General features: G+C 36.7%; 1 protein-coding gene across 2 annotated transcripts in view; it reads left to right on the top strand.

Annotated features, from left to right (window-relative positions):
* Positions 1-20,340, top strand: part of PDE10A (phosphodiesterase 10A) — a 173,116-nt gene that overhangs the window by 111,602 nt on the left and 41,174 nt on the right. For both annotated transcript variants that reach the window (XM_015621170.3, XM_015621168.3), the window contains exons 4-6: positions 2,433-2,553; positions 4,443-4,492; positions 18,134-18,274. In XM_015621170.3, the coding sequence (XP_015476656.1) occupies positions 2,433-2,553; positions 4,443-4,492; positions 18,134-18,274 (312 nt within the window). The remainder of the gene's footprint in view (positions 1-2,432; positions 2,554-4,442; positions 4,493-18,133; positions 18,275-20,340) is intronic.

Below are 20,340 nucleotides of genomic sequence, written 5' to 3'. Positions count from 1 at the left end.
GATGGAGTAAATTTATGTTGGTGATTGATCTAAGAATGACTTAATTGTGAATGTGGACAAACTGTGTTCCTCTGGCCAGTTGTGGGTGCGCAGAAGGTCGGCACCAGACGCGTGCCACGTAACGATGTCTGGCATTACGCAGCTGCCGACTCTTCAGTGGCATGGCAGTGGTTCTCCCTGCTTACCAAACGTTTGCAAGCACATGTGGCAGAGGTGAGGATAAAGGGCACCTAGCTATTATGTAATTATTATGCATGCTGAACTGCTGCTTGATTAGAGGGAAAGCAGTCATTCTGCCATGGCTGTTACGCCAATGGGCTCGTTTTGATGATGTGTTCTCTTAACGCATTAGCTTTAACCTTTGAAGATTTGATTTAAATCCTGACTGTGCATCACAGGCGGAAAGATGTGTATTCATTTCCAAGTTCCGAGAAGGAATTTTTCCAGATGATAAAGGCTTTGTGCATGTGTGCTTGATTAGCTGCTGTTACTTTAGGGTATGTGGCTGCACACATTTTTGCAGGCTGGGGTTAGCACGTCTGAATAGTGTAGACTCTTGTTCACCATTTTCCTGCTTTATGGCTACTTATGGTTAAAGATTGCAAGCATAAAAGCTCCACTTGCATCAAACTATACTATTGTTTTCTCCCTTTGAATAATAAGCATACAGGAGTAAATGTGGGACATAACAGAGGGCAGGCAGTGGAAGCTTGCCAGCTGCCATATGGTGCTAATATTGGTGGTGGCATGCTGTATTGTAAACTCAAGACTTGCAGCAGTTTATGCATTTATGCAGTGTGACCTTACATCGCTGTCAAAATGTATAACTGTCACATCATTTTACAGAAAGAATTATGAAGTGTCAGGTTTGTTATACATGGAGAATATTTGGACAGCCTAGGACTCATATGTTCTAATATGTCCATGTGGAGCAATAGATTAATAGATTAAGAAGAGGTCATGGCAAAGATTGTATATTCCCAAGAGCCATTTTAAAGTCAAAATTAAGACCTGCTGAATTTTAAGAAACTGGGAATTTATATTATCCAGCAAGCACTTTGGTTTTTTAAGTTTGTGGAGATTTTTGGTTTCTTTGAGATGAAGCATCAAAATTTATCCTAAATACATATCTTTATGTGCTCTGTATTCATGATATAGTGTGTTGTATGCATAAAAAGAAGAGGGGGAATAAAAGTTATATCATGAAATATATTGTGTAAGTGATGGGCTTAATCCATCTCTAAGTGTCACATGTAGAGGTTTCCCACATCTACAGAGAATATCTAGAAAAATACTGAGCAGTTACATATGGTCACATAAACATTGGCATGGTAGTGGGCTAGACTGTGATATTCTGAACATTTATGATATTTTCCATAGTAGTTTATATTAGTCTGATCTATATGAAACTTGTCTCTGAAGTATGAATGAGCAGAAGAGTAAGCCTTAGTCTTTCAAGCAACATTAATTTGTCTAAATATCACCAGCTTAATTTTTAGTTTAAGCAACGTAATTTACTGCATCATGGAGTTCAGTAAGTAATTGACCATATTACTTTCTTCAGTTACCACATTACCAGTTTTGGGCAGGGTAATGAATCTTTACTTAGTGCCAAGTATTGCTTTCTGTGAAATTATTGTTCATGATGCTGTCATGATACACATAGACATTTAGTGCTGTTTTTATCATCCCTTCAGAACTTGGGAAATGGATAAACAAATGCAGCTGGGTCCCTGAAGGGAGGCTGCATCTTCTTTCCTGTGAGATTTTAACCATGTCATGCTGTTCCATCATACCAGCAATCAGCACCCCATGGCTCCCATCTAAATATCCTAACTGATTTGTAATCTGCCAACAGATTTGATTTGTGTCTGCCATCATCAGTTGGAACAAGTGCCTATGAAGCCACACTGTCTGGCATGATTTTGACTTGTGATTTTTGTCCATCACTTGGTTGGTGTTGATCACTCCACTATTTGAAAGGCTGAGCTTCCTGAGTTACCACCACCTGAAAGCTCTGGTGCTTGGCACAGTTCTGCCATTTGGCACATGAATCTGAGGTGGAAGAGGTGGCACAGGAATCTAGGTGGACTAGAAGCTTAAAAGGAAGGAATTGAAGTCTACTTACTTGATAACTGTAATTTCTCTCATTTTCTTTAGACATTGTCCATGATCCTGTCTCAGTTTAGGCAAATATTAACTGTTCAGTGCTGTTTTCAATGTGCTTTGAACACATGTCTAATGAACAGAGAGTGGAGTGCTGTGCCTCTTGTTTAGCAGTGACCTTGCTCTTCAGGCAGCTGGATTAGGACAGCTCTGCTTGGCTTAGTATTGAAATCTTAACATATTATTTTTAAAGAATATGTATGTTTAAAACCTGCAAAATGCATCTCAGTTATTCTAAAATGTTCTTCTCATCTTTTCTTCCCTAGTACCAGGATACGAATATGCAAGGCGTAGTGTACGAATTAAACAGCTACATAGAGCAGCGCCTGGATACAGGAGGAGATAACCAACTGCTTCTGTATGAACTGAGCAGCATCATAAAAATAGGTAAGAAGGAGACTCAGATGTCTCTGAGCTGTTACTCAGCATCAGTGCACAGTACATTACTTACGTGGTTTAATTAATAAATTAATAAATTAATAAAGACAGGTATTGAGGGATAACAGTGTTCCCATTGGATGTTCTCTCAGTCTGAACTTAGTTCACCTTCTGTCCCTCGGTAAATCCCTAGCTGCACTTAAGTAAATTTCATCTTTGGACAGAGTTGTGTATCCAGTTGGGATATTAGAGTCTCATGCTAAATGAACCAAAGAATTGACTATGATGGTGTTGCAGTTTCAATACTGAAAAAAAATAAATCTATCAGTAATATCATTGCATTCTTAAACTTCTTTTGAAACAATTGAAATGTCTCTGGAAGAAGGCCTATCTTTTGTGTGACCTCAGTTTAAACTCAGTTGTTTAACTATTTTTTCCATCTGATGTAAGTTCCTTATGTGTAAGCAAATGCTACATATGATCAAAAGTTAAAAAGTAAAAACAAACAAATCACTCGCAATAACAACATGAGTGTAATTTGGCTTCTTTTTAGCCAGCGTGGACTTACTCAGTCTTCAGTAGGAAGTGTCGTGGTAGATTTCAGTCAGCTCTTTAGAAAGGTTTTACTGTCCCAGCTACTTCATCATTTTGTAATGATGAGTAATAGTTCTGGTTTATATATATGATGTTTTAAAGGAACCTTTTCTCTGCTGACTTTTCTGAAGCTGTTATTTGGATATTAATATCCAACTCACAGCAAATCCAATTTGTTAATACACAGCAAGTGAGACTTGACAATACAGATTATGTTTTACAATTTTATTTATTTTTTTATTTTTTGTAAAGAAGATGGGAGGGTTTTTTGTATATTATTTCCTTTACAGTACTCACTTGCCTTGTAGGTCAATATACTTAGGTATTACAGATGAAGGATTTAAAATCTGAACACAAATTACTGTGCCCTCAACTTGTAATTACCAGTCCTGCTCAGCTGACAATGAGCAAGTAACTACACTTTGGAACTTTTTTCCTTTTGTCAAAGAAATTAGGAAAGCCATTTGATTTGATTGAGCACAAGTAAAATTTTTCCCCTTAAATGTACTAAAAGGATTCTTGAGTTCATTCATAAAACAATAGGTACCAGATATGCCTTTTTACTGGCTAGAATGTTTATTAACTTTTGGAGTGACTGACCTAATCCAAGCCTGTTGTGTAAAGCAGGGTGAAAAACCTTTTCTGCTATATACTGTTCTGATTTTGAGGGTAAGTTATGATGGTTGGTTTGCTCTAAACTTTTGAGAGTTTAAGGAACTTGACTTTACCCTGTTTCATACCACAATCTGAATCGGGCAGAAATCTAAAAAGTATAAACTTTCTGGTGAGTGCCAGTATTTTTAATATGTGCAGAAAATAGAAACAGTTTGTTTGGAAACACATTTTTATAGCAGTATTTGTAGCTCCTCATTTTCCCATGATTTTCTCTCTTAAGGCAAAGACAAATATAACTTAACATTTACAACTGGCATTTATTTTACTCATAGAAATTGTAATGGTATCTGACGGATTATACTGTAAATATACTTTTTTATGTGACTCCTATTGTATGAATTAATTTGCATTTACAAACACTAGGCCTTGGAGTATAGATGTATAAAGAAGTTGTTTCTAATTATCCTTTAGAATGCAGTAGATGCCAATGAAGAGAGCAAGAACTCTGTGGTACCTCTAACTTTGTAGACTCTTGGATATTTTAGGGGACACAGCAAAAGACCTTAACCTGTAGAAGTGTAGAGGTTTGTCCTAAGTGGAATTGAATCTGTGGTTTCACCTCAAAGATGTTGCATAAGTTTGATTTATCCCTGTGAGTACAATTATTTCTTTTGTTGTTGCCTTGGCAGCTACAAAAGCTGATGGATTTGCACTGTATTTCCTGGGAGAATGCAATAATGTAAGTATACTGGATTAAAAGGCTGCTTTTCTGTACTTTCACAAGTATGTTTTCTAATATAGTAATGGTGGTAATGAAAAAAATATTCTCTGCATTTAGATCCTTGGTCTTTTTGTTTGTTTTTTTTAAGATTTGGCAGTTATGCTATTGTTTCTCTGACTTTGGATGCTTAACTTGTGATTTAGCCCTGTTATTAATTGTCTTTAAGGAACAGAAGACTTAACATGGATTCACTTACTCTCTGCATAGCCTTTACTTTGCATCTAGTTATCGCCCTGATTTTTTTTTAATGTTAATTATCAGCTGCAACTTGATAGTGAGGTAATGTAAATTTCAGATGTGGATTCTAGTTGGCATAATGGGTTTAAAATTTATTATTTCAATTATGATGTAATAATTCAAATAACAGTGAGTCCAATATTTGTTGTTTTGTTATTTGAATGCTAGAATACTTTACTTCTTTTTCTATCCAGTTTAATTTGTACAGTTAGCATATACATGTCTTCGTAGTTATTTTGAATGGGCATGGAGAAGGAAATGCAGTTTAGTACTTCAGTCAGTTCCCTCAAACTAAAAAATCACTATTTGACAGAAATGTTATGTTTTTCATTGGTTCAAGAAACAAGTAGTAAGTAGAGAGGAAAATATTTTTTCTCATTGTTTCTTTCCTTATTTTACACAGCCAGTTTTAATAGTTTATTCTTGTATAGTCCATTAGCCAATTTCCTTTGCTCTTTGTGCAATATTTGAATTCAGAAAAAAATGGTAAAAATTACATTTTTGAAGTAGTGGAAACAGAATTGAAGATGTACAAACCTGCAAGTAACTTGATGAGGAAGAAGGCCCATACAGAAATTTCCTATATGAAATGGAAATGAAGTTTTACGTTTTTTGTGATATGATTGTTTCATATACTAAAGATAACCCACTTTATTTTTCAAAAGTTCTGTTTTCTCTTGAACTTCTGTTAAGCATAAGAATAGCATATATTTTTAAATAATTCTTTCACCAAAAGATATAATTTAAGAAACATGTTGTTTTTCCTTTATGAATGCAATCTTTGGTTCTCATTAGTAGGTGACAGCATTCATTGTCTTGGGTAGGGGGTGATGCAGACAGTCACTGAAAAGCTCCCTCCTGCTGCCAGAGGCAGGAACCCGCAGGAAGTTCAGCCTCCATCCCAAATGCACAGTGCTGGCCAGCTTTGGTGGCAGTGACTGCCTGCCAGCTATTAACTTAATGCCTTGAGACAAAGAGAATTCTTACTATGGTGAGCTTTTTCCTATTAGATTAGTGTGGCATAATATGGGATTACTCACAGCCTTCTGATACCCTGAGGGCCTGGGTACTATATGACCTTCTGCTTTTTTTCTTTTTTTAATAACATATTAGGCAGATGAATCTATTTGCTTCCCATTATTCCAGCGCAACTCTTTCCTGAAAAAAGATCCAACCACTAAAAACACACATTGACTTTATTAACCACTGCTATGTAGCTGCATCACCCAAAATGGAATGTTCTTCATGTAGTTATTATAGGGACAGATCCCAAGTCCTTTGAAGTTAGTGTGAGATTTTCCATTCACTTCAGTGGGCTTTGGGCCAAACTCATGTTTGTAGTCTTGTAACTAAATGGTCATGCATTAGCCTACTTCTTATAAGAAATTGTCATTGGAAATTAATTTGGATAATTTCTTATTATTATAGCTTAATTCAAGAGCTCTTGTCTCTTGAATATTTAATTTAAAGGATGCATCCAAGTGAGATTAGCCATTGCCCAGCAAACCCTGGAAATGTGTTTTTATTTATTTTTATTAAATGTCTTTTTAAAATGGGAACAAAGCGATTCTGCATCTCATGCAATAAACAAAAGCAGGAATGAGCTAATTATTTAAGCTGAAATTAAAAAAAAAAACAAACAAAACCCTAAAACCCTTGGGCTGGACAAAGTATTTGCTGAATATCTATGTCCATGTGTTCAAGAATAGTGTCTGCTTTTTGGTGGCTTAATATTTTGGTGCTATATTTGTGATTTGAATTTTGCAAATTTGGCAAAATGCTTCCCCTCCTTCCCCCCACCTGTCATCCTCTCAACCTTCTCCTCTCCACAATTTAGCATTGGGCTTTTTGTTCATTGTCTTGGAAAATATCTGCTTGTTATCCAGCCAGTGTGTGTGTGGGGGTGGGGGGTGTACGTATTTTTGTGAAATAAGTTTTGGGAGGAGAGTGTGTAAGAATGGAGGAATCTTATTAATGAGTAGATAACTACTTTCAAATGGTTTTCTAATATTTACTGATGTGTGTTCTGACTATATTCTGTAAAGAAGCTTATGACCAAACCTGAAGCACAAGCACTAACTCCATTTCAGTCCTGGTTTAAATGTGTATAGGTACACTTTTGCTTGTTTAAATTGATCCTGATTTGAGTATTTTGGCTTGCGTTAATCTCATCAAAGGAACATTTTTGCAGTATGAGATATCCTTAACTACCTTTAGCCTGGATTAAATAGCGAGTTTCTAATTAGGATATGAGATAATTTCCTTTTAAAGAAAATGCTTAAATTTTGTGAAATGAAAACCATTAAATGATTACTACATACTTTGTGCTATTATTTATTAATACTGAGGAAATTGCCATATCATTACAAATTGCTTTTTTCATGGATTACTAAGAGTGCATAGTAAATCATTATTTGGTGCCATATTTAATATAGGCAGAGTTTTCTTTACATGAAGATTATATCAGAACTGAAAGAAAATTCTTCTAATTTAAGGAAAAACTCAAGATTGGCCAGCCCCTTTCTTTTTGCAAAACACAGATGATACACTGACCTTTAAAGGAGGAGAATGCTTTAGAAAAAATTCCTTTGGAGTTTAATGGCACAAAAATAAGTTTGTAAAAATATCTGTCCATATAAAAAGGTTTTTTACAGCCTTATTTTCTTTCTCTCTTGAAGTTTACATACTATATTAGAGCTGGAAAACAGCATAAGGACTAAGCAACTTCTGGCTGACAGTTCAGGTTGAATGCCTTCAGGATATTTACTTGAGTGAATTTGCTTGAAATAGAAGATGCCACATCAATTGCAGATTCCAGTGCATTTCTTTATGCAAGTATTACTCAGAATTGGTGCCAGAATGGTGCCAGTGTGGACAGTTCAGTTATTTTAGCATCCTTCTGGGTGTTCAAATTGCTTGGAAGCACTACCACTCAGTGCAGTCCTTACTGACAGTGTTCTGATGATGATTCTGCTTTTCAAATGATTGCTCTCTAGCAGGCAAGCACTTCTTGCATATCCAGCTCCTTCCTTCCCCATGGAGTTGCCCAGTGTATCAGAATCTGGCTCTGCCTCTGATATGAATTTGGTAGAATGAATTGAAAAAGTACTCGCATTAAAAACAGTAGAGCTTCCTCATCAGGGTCATGATCTGAACAGACCTGTTCCCATACTGCCTCTGGTATTCCTCTTCATATCTAAGGAATTATCTTTGTCCATGGGTTAGCGTAGTTACACAAATCAAAATATTTTTTCTTAAGGTACGTAGCATCCATTTTACAAAGACTGTCTATATACTGGAGAGCAGAAACAGCTCCAGATCAAACAGGAATGTTTCACAACTCTCCAGCAAAGGTCTTGACTTTCTTTCAATTTTCTTTTTTATTACTTATGGGGATGAATATACAGTTCATAATTCTCCTGTTATGACCTTAATTAAGTATCATCTTCAAACATGACTTAAAGGATTTACTGAAAGCCTCATATTGGATACTGTATGTATAAATCAATTGCCTAAGTGTCATGCTAGCTGGGCATGGATTTAAGCCTATAAGCTGACATCTTCACAAGGCAGTATTTCTAAAATACTTATCAGAGTTTCAGAGTTCCTAATGTATTACTATATTAATCAATTCTTCAGACACTTCTTGTTTATAGTTCTCACTTGTATGAGTAATTTGCCTCATGATTACACCGTGATTCCTACGTAAAGATGTATGACTTCGAATTTAACAGGCATACACTTGGAGCAGCTTTTACTTGGTCTTGTGTTACTTAGTTCCTAAAACTGCAAATTGTGTTGACAAACAGATTATCCTCGCTTCAGACAGAAGTTTCCAATAGCTTTATTGTAAGAAATAATTATGTGAGGCCACAAATATGTGCACATACTCTGTGCTTCAGGGTGTATTTTATTAAGCCATTCTTGAATGTCTGGTCATGCAAAAGTTGTTGCAGCTTGATGTGTATGCAGTGCCACCTAGTGAATTTATGGCGTGGGTGATTTGAATTATTAACCCAGGAAAAAACATGTACAGCTTGCTAACTGTCTCCGGTTTTTGAATGCATAGACATCTCTGAAATTTGAGCCTTTTAAACATGTTTCCAGGTGAAATCCTTCTAGTTACAAGTCAGTTCAGGAAGCTTTGGTCTTTATTCTTGAATCTATTCTAAGACCATGTGGGGTTTTTTAATATGTAAAGTGGAAGAGTTCTGTTGCTTTATTATTTGCCTGTGAATAGAGATACTCGAAGGAGAGTGAAACCTCTTGTTTAGTTGCAGTGTTTGAGGATGAATTTGAGTCAATTAATTATCAAACTGAAAGAAATAAATACATGTCAAAATGTATTTTAGGGAAATTTTGGTCTTGTTTAATTTAATATTCAGCTTAATGGACTTATGGAATGTGTTCACAATGAATATAGTATCACAGAATATCCTGAGTTGGGAGGGACCCATCAGGATCATCAAAATTCAGTTCCAGGACTGCACAGGACACCCCAAGAAATACCCTGTGCCTGAGAGCATTGCCCAAATACTTCTTGAACTCTGTCAGGCTGGTGCTGTGAACACTTCCCTGGGAAGCCTGCTCCAGTGCCCAACCACCCTTTGGGTGAAGAACCTTTTCCTGATATCCAAACTAAAGTCACCCTGACACAACTTCAGGCCATTCCCTCAGGTCCTGTCACTGGGCACCAGAGAGAAGAGATCAGTGCCTGCCCCTCCTTTTCCCCTCACAAGGAAGCTGTAACAGTGAGATCTGTCCTCAGTCTCCTCCAGGCTGAACAGACCAAGTGACCTTGCCCCTTCCTCCTGTGGCTGCTCTTCAAGGCCCTTCACCATCCTTGTGGCCTTCCTTTGGATCCCCACTTACAGATTTAGATCTCCTTTATATTGTGGCACCCAAAACTGCCCCCAGCACTGTTGCATTCCAGGGCTGCAGGATCATGTCCAGGGAAGCTACAGTTACCAGTGACTGACATGGGACACCAACGAGGTGGGCTTCTGTTCATGAAACCATTTATTCAGCACAGGAACAAACTCAGATCCAGAGACAGAGAGCCCCAACAGAGGCAGGGTGATGGGTTTAGAGGGACAGAACCAGGGTGGAGTTCAGGGTCAGGGACCACTAGGAACAGAGCAAGGGAGAAACTCCAGGGGCTCAAACCTGACCAGAAGACCCTGGGCTGCTGCCCCACCAGGGTCCGGGATGGGGTAACTCTTCCCAGGCTCACAGGGCCCATCCCCTGAGGCAGAGGAATGGAATCCACTCTTCCCTGGCTTTAAAGCCATGCCTCTTATTTTAACACTGCTTATCTGAAACTAAATCTTTGTCTCCCTGGGTGGGGGGCACCTCACAGAGCACTTGAGCTGAGGCTGCCCCAGCTCAGAGCAGAGCAGGACAATCCCCTCCCTTGCCCAGCTGGCCATGCTGTGCCTGATGCCCCCCAGGACAGGGTTTTTCCTCCTGGCTGCCAGGGCACTGCTGGCTCTTGTTCTGCTTGCCAGTGACCAGGACCCCCAGGGCCCTTTCTGTGGCACTTGTCTCCAGCCTCCCATGCCCCAGTCTGTGCACACATCCATATTAACTATAGGTAGAATGCATAAATTTCTAGAAAATCAGACAGAGTCCAGTTGTTCCTGTTTCACTATCAGAATGGGAGGTTGTTTTCTGTAAGTCTGCAAAGATTTAGACAGGTACCTGGTTTTGCTTAATATATGCACTAATGCATGGGTGAAGAAGGAATATAGGACTGCAGATATGTTTGTAGGAACAGATTAGATTTCAAAATGGGCTTTGGGAAATGATCAGAAGAAACCAGACGATTGAGTTAGGAAAAGCGCTTGGTTTTCCACATATTGCCTCTCTCTGTGCAGGGCAGTTGATCATGCTGAGAAAGACTCTAGGTTTTTTAGTGAATTTGAAGGTAAAAATAATTCTGTGTTAATTACTTTATCAAAAATTACACTTATGTGTGTAGCACAAGCAGAACTCTAGCCCTAGTGTAAAGTATTTTTCTTATTTCTCTTTCCACTGCTAAATCCCGAGATGGAATAATGGCTCATTTAAACACTGCACTTTAAGAAAAAAATAGAATTAGAAGATCTGACAGTGAGTTTAGGACAGAACAGAGAGAATGGTCAGGAAACAAAGAGTGGTTTTGCTTAGTCTAAAGAAAAGAAAGTTGAGGGGTAAAGATATACCTGGATAAGACAGAGAGGAAGGGAATACCTTCCAATAGCTCCAGTAGCTATGGTGTGCAGGGCAAGAAGCAGTGTGCTTGACTTGCCATTGGAAAAACTTCCTCAGTTGTGGTTCTAATGAAGCACTACAGTCTGTTGTTTGTGCATGCTCAGGGATACTCATCCCTGGAGGAGTGTTTGGGACCTATTAGGACAAATATCTTCCAGAAAAATGCTTAGCTGACCATGCCTTAAAATGGAAGGGATGGTAGAGAGGTATGGCAACTTAGGTTTTCTGTGTCAATGAACTGCTATAACTCCCGTGGTTTTTTTCTTGTGTAAATCAACTGGAAAGTTTCGAGGAGTTCAGTGCAGTTAAAAATTAATACTGTTCAGAAGAGTGAACACATAATCCCCCTGCCAAAACCAAAAAAAACCCAAACCAAACTGCCAGTAATTGTACAGTAAGTGTAAGTGCATCACCTTCATTTCACAAATATCCAACATTTGTGCATACTATGTGGCTTAAAATTGCAAGTCTCCTGTCAAGTACACTGTGATTTATTGCAAAGGAAACAAGTTGTTATAAAAAATGGTGGTAGTTGCTGGTGGTTTTTGCTTATTTTATCTCTGTGTGCTTCATACAGTCAGACTGCTGCACTTGTGTTTAAATTCAAGATATAGTTGCATAGAGCTCTTTAAGATTTTAGCATGTAGTATTGGGTTACTACTTCAGCTAAGCCAGATAACAAATCCAAGGGATTTGGCTATGAATAATTTCCAAATTAATTATGTTAGTTTGTTTTCCTTGGTCATCTTTGCCTGTTTTATGAGTTTTATTCTTGCTAAAAATCCAGACCTTAGGGCATAGCCTTTGTAAATATCTGCAGATAATTTTTTCTTTCGGTTGTGTGGTCTTACATTTAAGTTGTCCTTTACCAAGAGTAAAATCTATTGCTGTTACTGAACAGAAACATATGTGAGCAGCAGAAGCCATTAAACTCACTTAATATCAGCTTGATCAATTTCCATTTCTCTTTAATTTTTTCTTTCCCCCAAGCATCAAATCACATAGCAATGCTTTAGTATGAAGGCTTTCATTTAATGTCAGTTGAATATTAAATGATTTCCCATGAAGCATTTTTAGGACCAGTTTTATCAGCAGATAAAAGTGCTGTGGAAGAAAATAGATCAAGATGCAGTCAACCTATACCACCAAAATAGTTTGTTAGTGGAATGCTTTGTCACATGTGTACTTTAACCTTCATTTTAATCATTAAACCTTGATCATATACAGGCTGCTTTTCTGCAAGGAAATTTTAGAAAAATTGGTTTATGATAGTCATTTGCTTAGTTAAAAGTAGTTATGCAAAGAGAGGAAATAACAGTTTGTGAAATGATGATGTGGATGATGATGATGATGAATACATGTTTGTAGTTCAAATCCTGTCAAACTTTATGTAGTTGGTTGAATGGTTTCTAGTTTTTGTGAGATAGGATTTGGTGTTGTACTGGATTCCAACAAACTGCATACCAACAGTGACTAGGAAAATAGCATCAATGACACCTGTGGTTGTCCTCTTCATCAGAAGAGCCAAAGATTGAAATCACTGAAAACTGCAAGTACTTTCTTAGTGCTGTAACTGTCAAGTAGTTGCAGATGCTATTGTGTTATGAGACTTGCTGCTTCTACTCATGTTTTCTTTTATTGGGATTTTAATCTGCTGTCTCTGTCAAGCGTTAGATTTTCAGTGGGAAAACCAACAATGGGGCTAAGTTATGCGAGCATGACAAGATTAACATGAGTAATTCTTCCTGTGCATGCTCTTAGCTGTTAGAAATGAGGAGTAAAGAACTTTTTTTCAGCCCCAGTAAGAGATTAAAGATCAATTTCTTAATAATTTTACCAGACTGAGTGCACAGTATGAAGGAAAGAGCACCAAAAACCATGGTATTATGGCTTATTGAATATACACTGATTTTCTTATGTATCATAAAGCCAGGTTGGTGGGTTTATCTGTGAATCGAGGATGTTGTTTATAACCTCAAGAAACAGTTACAGCACATCATTCTGCATCCCTGTAGACAGGAAGGCTTGTTAATACATTCCTATTTAAAAAAGATATTAGAGACTGCAATATGTTGCCTATACCTAGAGTGCCTAAGAAACATGAGTCATAGAATAGAGTAATAGAATCTTTTAATTTGGAAAAAGGCTCAGAGATGATTGAGTCCAACTATATAGCCTAACACCACCAAGATGAAACAGTGAATTTTGCAACATTTGTCTGTGTTCACCAGTGTTTAAACATTTGTTAAAGTCATAATTTATTTTGGACTTTCTGTTTTGCTTCAGTTTGTTTTTTTAAGAACCTCTTGATCTCTGTGTTCATGATAGGTCATTAGTGGAATCCAAACCACACTGTTACATCCATCAAAATTAATAGGAGGTTTTTTTGGCTGTGGACTTTATCAAAGTGAATTAAGTGATTAAACTAGGAGGGGAGGAAAAAATTTGAAGATTTTAGGCCCAACCAGAACAATCTGTCCTGTCACAGATGGAAGGAAAGAAAGCACCTCATGTACTCTAGGGTTTTAACACGGTACAGGAAGTTCTTGATGTCAAACTTTAGTGCTCCCCTGCCTACTACATTTATAGAAAGAAGTCCATCACTGTTGCTGTTGGACTTGATGTAGAAGTATGGATTCACAGCACACACCAGAATGAGTTGCTAGGAAAAGGGGCCTTTTTTCTCTGAACTTTTCAGCTTTTATAGGGTCTTACGCTACAGGTTTAGCATGATTGGTCAAGGGAACACCACCTCTTGTCCCATTGGTGGCAGAAGAGAAAAACACACTATCTGCAGTTATACAGAATTGTTTTGGTTTCTCAATCAATTCTCAATTCTTTTTATTTTCATAAGATGGTTTAGTAATGTTATCCGTGAGTGAGAGATCTCCCAAGAAACTTTTCCTTGGGAACAGATCAGCCACTGACAGGCTGTAATTCTCTCAGGCTCAGAGAAAATTGGGTCCACACATATGGAACTTGTCAGAAGAATATTGTTAATAAGGTAGTTGAGACTAATGTAGGAAAGAAGGTTCTGTCTTTGTCTGGAAGGAGGGTATTGATCAGATCAGAATTGAGAATTGCAGAGTCCTGTGGACTGCCAGGTGCCAGAATGCCTGAACCTGGAAGCTTCCAAAGGATTCTCTCTCCAAGCCAATGTTTGTCCTTTTGTTAGTTTGTCAGATCCAGACTGAACCTCCTGTTTTGGGTGCCTTCTCTATCATCAGCTCCAGACATACCTAATGCTCTTTCTACACTAGTTATCTTTTATTACTTAACTTTTGCCTAGAGAGAGACAGTGACATTCCATTATCAGTAAAGAGCTATTTGTATTTATCTCTTTCTGATACTTAAAGGCCCATTGCAAGTGATAATAAGAGCAAAAAGGTCTGTGAGTGGTGCACAAGCATCCTGCAGTTTCCTCAACCTTTTCCTTTTACTGCTTTGTGAGTTATCAATATAGTATTTGGGAAATCAGGGGTCCTAATAGTCTCATATTTCCTTTTTTATTGACTATATATGGGTTAACTTGTGGATGAAGATTCACTGGTTTCTTATTTTTATTATTAATCATTGTTCATTATCATTACCAAAAATACAGCCTCTCTTTTTTGAAGTAAAATATTCAGACCAACTGAGAAAATGCAAAGTTAATTTGAAAAGGCCCAATCTATCCATTTCTTCACTTAGTTGTGAAGTTGTATGCACTATATCAGATGTCTGTATGGGCACAGTCCAAGTTACCTTTTGAGCTAGTGAAAGATTATTGGAATGTACATTTGCAAATTAAAAGAATACTGGAATCATTCATAGAAAAAAGTAGCTGAGCCCCAAGTTTTATCATTACTGCAATACATTCCATGACAATTTCATTTCATAAGTATTTTCTTAAGCAAAAGAAAAAAATAAATGTGAGCTGGATAGTTTACGTGAAAAACCTGCTGGTTTTCAACAGTGATAATTTTAGATTCCCATAAAGCTGTGTCTGTGGGGTGCCTCAGAGATTATTTCAGTAACATGCCATAGTAGAGCAGAGCACAGTTTGTTTTGTTTGGCTGACCTTGCCATTGATGGCTTCTATTCGAGACATCTCCACCTAATTAATTGGCAATAAATGTTTAAACTCATTCAGATTTAAATTCATCAAATATGGAATGTGCAAACACTCATAGCAATTTATCAGGTGCATGTATAAAGTCAGTGTGGAATGGTAGAAGGTTATGGATTAATTTCAGTTTATATGTGGTTATCAGAAATAGTGCCTTTCTTTTTAATAGTGCTGCATGATCAGAATAAGATTATCTATTGTTATGCACAGTCATTTCTACCTCTACAGTTAGGGGGAACAGTGGAAAATTTAGAACCTTTTGGGTGGATAGTTAGCAGAGTTTTTCAATCACTGACCCCTTAGCCACAGGTTTGCAACTTTCCGTAGAAGCAGAATGGGATTGCTTCTGCGAAACAATTTTTTTGGAGAAGCTGGAAGTAAAATAATGTTCTCAAACTTTTTCCAGCATAGGGAAATTTGTTTACAGCAGTACTTCATGGTGTTAACAACAGAGGGGCTTACCAGACAAAGCGATACATGAGGACACAGGAAAGACTGTGCAGGTGAAAGCAGCTTTGGCAGGCAATACTTTATGGTGTCAACACAGGTTTTTGGCCATTGAAGATTTAGTGAAGAAAAAGTGTTTTTCTGAAGAAAAATATGTATGTGTGGGAGAAGTGAGTTCTTTTTTTTCTGGTGCAAGTGGCTGTTTGGTTTTCTTCCCTCTTTTCCTTGTTTTGAGAAGCTCTTTCTGAGAGGAGAAAAATTTGTGCATTGTTTTGTGTTTAGTGTTGGGCATGACTCAGAAGATGAATGTGGAAAAGCACATTTTATACGCATAATTTAAACAGAACAGTAACTTTGCTAATTGTACCTTGGCAAAAAGAATCAAATATATCTTAAATAGGTAACAGTGGTGTGAATGAAAGTGTTATTCTTTAGCATCTTCAGCATAATCAACTTTGGTCTCTGGTGTCCTATTCATTTTTGGTCTCTGATGTCCTATTGATTTTGAATGATTCCACTACTTGGACTACATCAGTCAGCTCTAAACACTGTGTTGCATCTCTGCATTTTACAGTACTCTGCAACAAAAACCACCTTTTCAGTTTTGAACACATTATAGTGTTACTGTTTATATTACAAGAGTACTTTTAAAATAGTAAATCTTAAGCATATAGTGTAGTGGATAAGACTTCTGTAAAGATATGTATTTCAATATTTCTATGCCCTCTATATTTTACTACCTTTTTTATTTAAAAAAAAAAAAAAAAAATTATACCAGGACACTGATTTAAATAAATAAAGATCTGTGGTTTCTTAAGTTTTATTAGAATAATGTGCTTTTTTTTCTTTTTTTTTTTTTTTTTTTAAGACCATGGTGTGCTTTTCTTGGCTATGTTATGTAAAATGTTCTTTTTCATTCTATTTAAGTGCATGTAAAAACATGAACTGAAGCTTATGAAGGCAAGCAACTGTGAAACTAAGTTTTCATTTAGAAATTGTATGTATCCTTATTGGATTATAAACAACTAAGAATAAATGGAGCTTTTTATTCTGGTAGAGTGAGCAAGCTTGTTCTGGCAGATTCAATGTATTGATTAAATGATTTTTCATGTTTGGATGTTGCCTTTTTTTTTAAATGACATTCTTGTAATTCATAGGGAAAATAAACATTCTGACTTTTCAAGTGTATCTTACTTCTAGAGGCCACACTTCAAAGAAGCTGTGAGCATAAATGGGTTTGAAGAATAAGGTCCAGGTTTAGGATAAGAATAAACAGAATATTCCATGATTTCATGTTCTTGTACTATAATCAAAATGGAGTAAATAATCTGAATATTCAGTCCATGGAAGAAACATCTTTCCTTCCAAATGCAAAAATCTCTTGTCAGTGCTAAAATAATTTGGGGCAGCTCTATTTGATTATTATTTTTAAGACAGTTTTATTTTCATCTGTATCAGATATTAACAAATGAATTACTGGATGGAAAACTCAGTTTCTTGTCTTGCTGAATTTTTTGGGACTGACTTTCTGCCTAAGACTTTCTGGTTTTGTCAGAATCTTGAGTGTTTTTCTTTTCAGCTTACTAAATACCCTAACTGTTGGACTACTGATCCTTCTTGGATAGACTTCAATCTTGTTTTGACTAGGGATTTCATACTTTTTTATTGACTATTTGTTTTCCCCTCAGCATAAAGTCCCAACTTTCTCCTTCCAAAATGCTGGTAATTCATTACAGCTAAGGTATCTTCATCACTTCAGGAGTATCTTCATATGGTGCATTACATTGCATCTCTTTAGTTTCTGAACATTTCAGTGTAGGCTTCTTTTTTTTTGGAAATATTTAGTACTAATGTTTTATAACAGACCATGCATCTTTGTAAAGAAAGGATTTATGAAAGGAATTATGAGAGGATCCACCTCATATCATCACTTCATTTTCTACAGCTGATAGGAGATGTTGGATTTTAGCATGCAAATTTTACCTGGAATAATTAATGCTAGAAAACAGCTCATGTCTCATTGCAGCCCTCACGAAAGCAAATCCTGAGAGTAAAATTAATCAGCGGCACAACCTGTGGCCATTCTTATGAGGAATGCTAGTAATACATTGTGGTGTGGCATTGTCATCTATCTCTGGTATTATATAGCAAGAAATTTAAACATTATCTCTACTTTTTGAGTATTTTCTATTGAAATTAATGAGAACATCCTAGATAAAAAAAAATAATGTTTTTCATACAAGGTAATATTTGCTTCTGTGAGTCTTGTATGCTGGGTATTGTGTGTTTAAAGTAAATGCACTCCTACCCTGATATAAAAAATTACTGACTTTAGTCATTCACTGTTCTCCACAGGAGTTGTCTGTGAGTTCCTGGGAAACTTTATAATGGGATTTTTCTAAGATTTCAGAAGAATTAAGTGGTGTTTATTCAAGTTTTTCTCGACATTATCTGCTTTATTGTACATAAGTTGTGCAGCAACTGTAAAAGTAATTGTGTGTTCTAATTGCTTTTTTTTATTCTTTCTTTCTCTTTTTCTTTTTCCTTCTAACTAGAGTCTGTGTGTATTTACACCACCAGGAGCTAAAGAAGGACACCCACGACTCATTCCTGCAGGGCCCATTGCACATGGCACTACAGTATCTGCTTATGTAGCCAGATCCAGAAAAACGTTGTTAGTAGAAGATATTCTGGGGGTAAAAAGCTTTCTTTTTTTAATGAGATATTGCAGTCTGCTCTTAGAGTGAATGTTTTGATGCTGAAATGTTTATTGACATGAACATTTAATTGTAGAATTGACATCTGTCCTGATACCAGGAAAAGAAGTTTGGATGAGTTTGGATTAGCTGATGGAATAATTCCAGAACATTTCATTGATTCCTAGTTTTAAAGGTTTGGGTTTTTTTCACTTTGGTTTTGTGTTATTTTACAATTTTTTTTGATTGTCAGGTAAAAGACATGATGGAACCACAGTCACTTGGAAAGAACAACTAATCAAAACCCCTGCCATCTTGGTTTTGAAATACTAACCCCAAACAAGAAAACTTTCATATAGTCAATCAAATTTTAAAATTTGATTTAATTTTAATACATTTAATTTTAATACAGAGCTCACACTGACAAAAATGGCAGTCAGAATTGTGGTTATTAGGCAGGATTTTTATCTCTGCATACTCTAATGTAAAGCTAGAATACTGATAGTATCAGTAGATCTACATGAAAAGTACAGTAATGTAACTGATATCAAAATTCAAGCCTTTTTCTGTAACAGGAACTGGAAATTCCTAAGGTGATATTCTGGTAATTCTTGGCACTCATGCATGTGTCTTTTCTAATTCTTTAAAACACTTCATCCTCTAGTTGCATCTGTGCAATTTTATTAAATTGGTATTTAAACCGTACTTTGTGTGAGCACTTTATGATTAGTTGGCTATGAGAACACCAAGGAAATTTACATTCTCTTCTCTCTTTTTATGTTTCCTATCTTTTCAAGTTTGGACACTGTGACACCAAAAACAAATTAAATAAATAAAAGATTTGACATTGCTATCTCAACTTTTGAAATTATTTCTTAAAAATATGTATGACCTTAGTCAGACAGAACTGGTCTATGAACAAATACCAGATGGCTAATGTGAGGACACCTAAACAAAGCCACAAAACCAAAAGGCAGAAGCTGCTTTCACTGTTGTAATAGTCAGTGCTTTCTACACACTGTGGACTATTAAGATTTTATGTGTTGGTATGTTTTTTCAGTTAAATTAAGGGTTTAAATTGTTTCTGGTAATTTCCAATTAATATCATGATATCCTTACATACAAGAGTTCTGTGTTTTGATTTTACATTCTTAGTAGAATCATGGGGTTAGTGAGGAGGAGTTTGGAACTTTTTTGTTGGTTTAATATCAGTGATTCATTGACCAAACAGCAAGATTCATTTTGGTGAGATGGTTTGCCTTCATGTGATTTTAGCAGCTTCTCAACAGCAAAAGGGAAGCGGGTGCAGGTAGACTTGCCAGCCCTTTTTTTGTGGGAGGACAGAACTAAAAAGAGAAAGCAGAAGGCTCGTGTTTCAAAGTGCTTCCCACTCTCTTTTGTCTGTCATTTGTTCAAATTGATTGTCATCTTAGTAATTAAGGTAGAGATTACTTGCTGTTTTCTTTGAGAAGTGAGAGATTTTGATCAGCCTTGAAGAGGTGTCTATCTTGCCTAAGCACAGCCTGCAGGGAACATCTGGTACGAGTCAGGTACTGAAGGAATGATGTGCAACGATGTGGGTCTTGCACACTTCACATCGTGCTCTGACTGCCTTGCTAACTGTAATATCCAGGTGCTTTCTTAGGTCTGCCTAAGAAAGAGGCCCTTTCCTAGGTAGGGAAGTGAAGTAATAAAGCCCTATAACATTCCCTATGGGGGCTGAAAGTTATGTATTTTAGGATTATGTATTTGGGCTGGTAGGATTATTTTAACATTTGCTTCTGTATATTTTGCACCAGTTTATTCAGGATGCGTAAGCAAAGGAAGAAGATGCTTACTCTTGTGCAATTTTTTTGGGAACACATTTTCCTCCTTTGGAGTTGGTTGAGGGTTATAACTGTGTAACCTAAAGCCTTAGCCTCAAGTTTCAATTTTTGTTTTCTTGCAATTACTGTTGTCTGCTCTTTAATACTGAGATCTGAGCAGTCCTCTTTGTGATTACAGATTCTTTGGTGTTTTTTGGAGAGAAGGATGGTGGAGTGGTAGTGTTGCTTGTCTGGTTTTTA

Source organism: Parus major, chromosome 3, assembly GCF_001522545.3.
Source record: "Parus major isolate Abel chromosome 3, Parus_major1.1, whole genome shotgun sequence".
NCBI classification, from domain to species: Eukaryota; Metazoa; Chordata; class Aves; order Passeriformes; family Paridae; genus Parus; species Parus major.
This window is presented reverse-complemented; position numbering and strand designations above follow the sequence as displayed.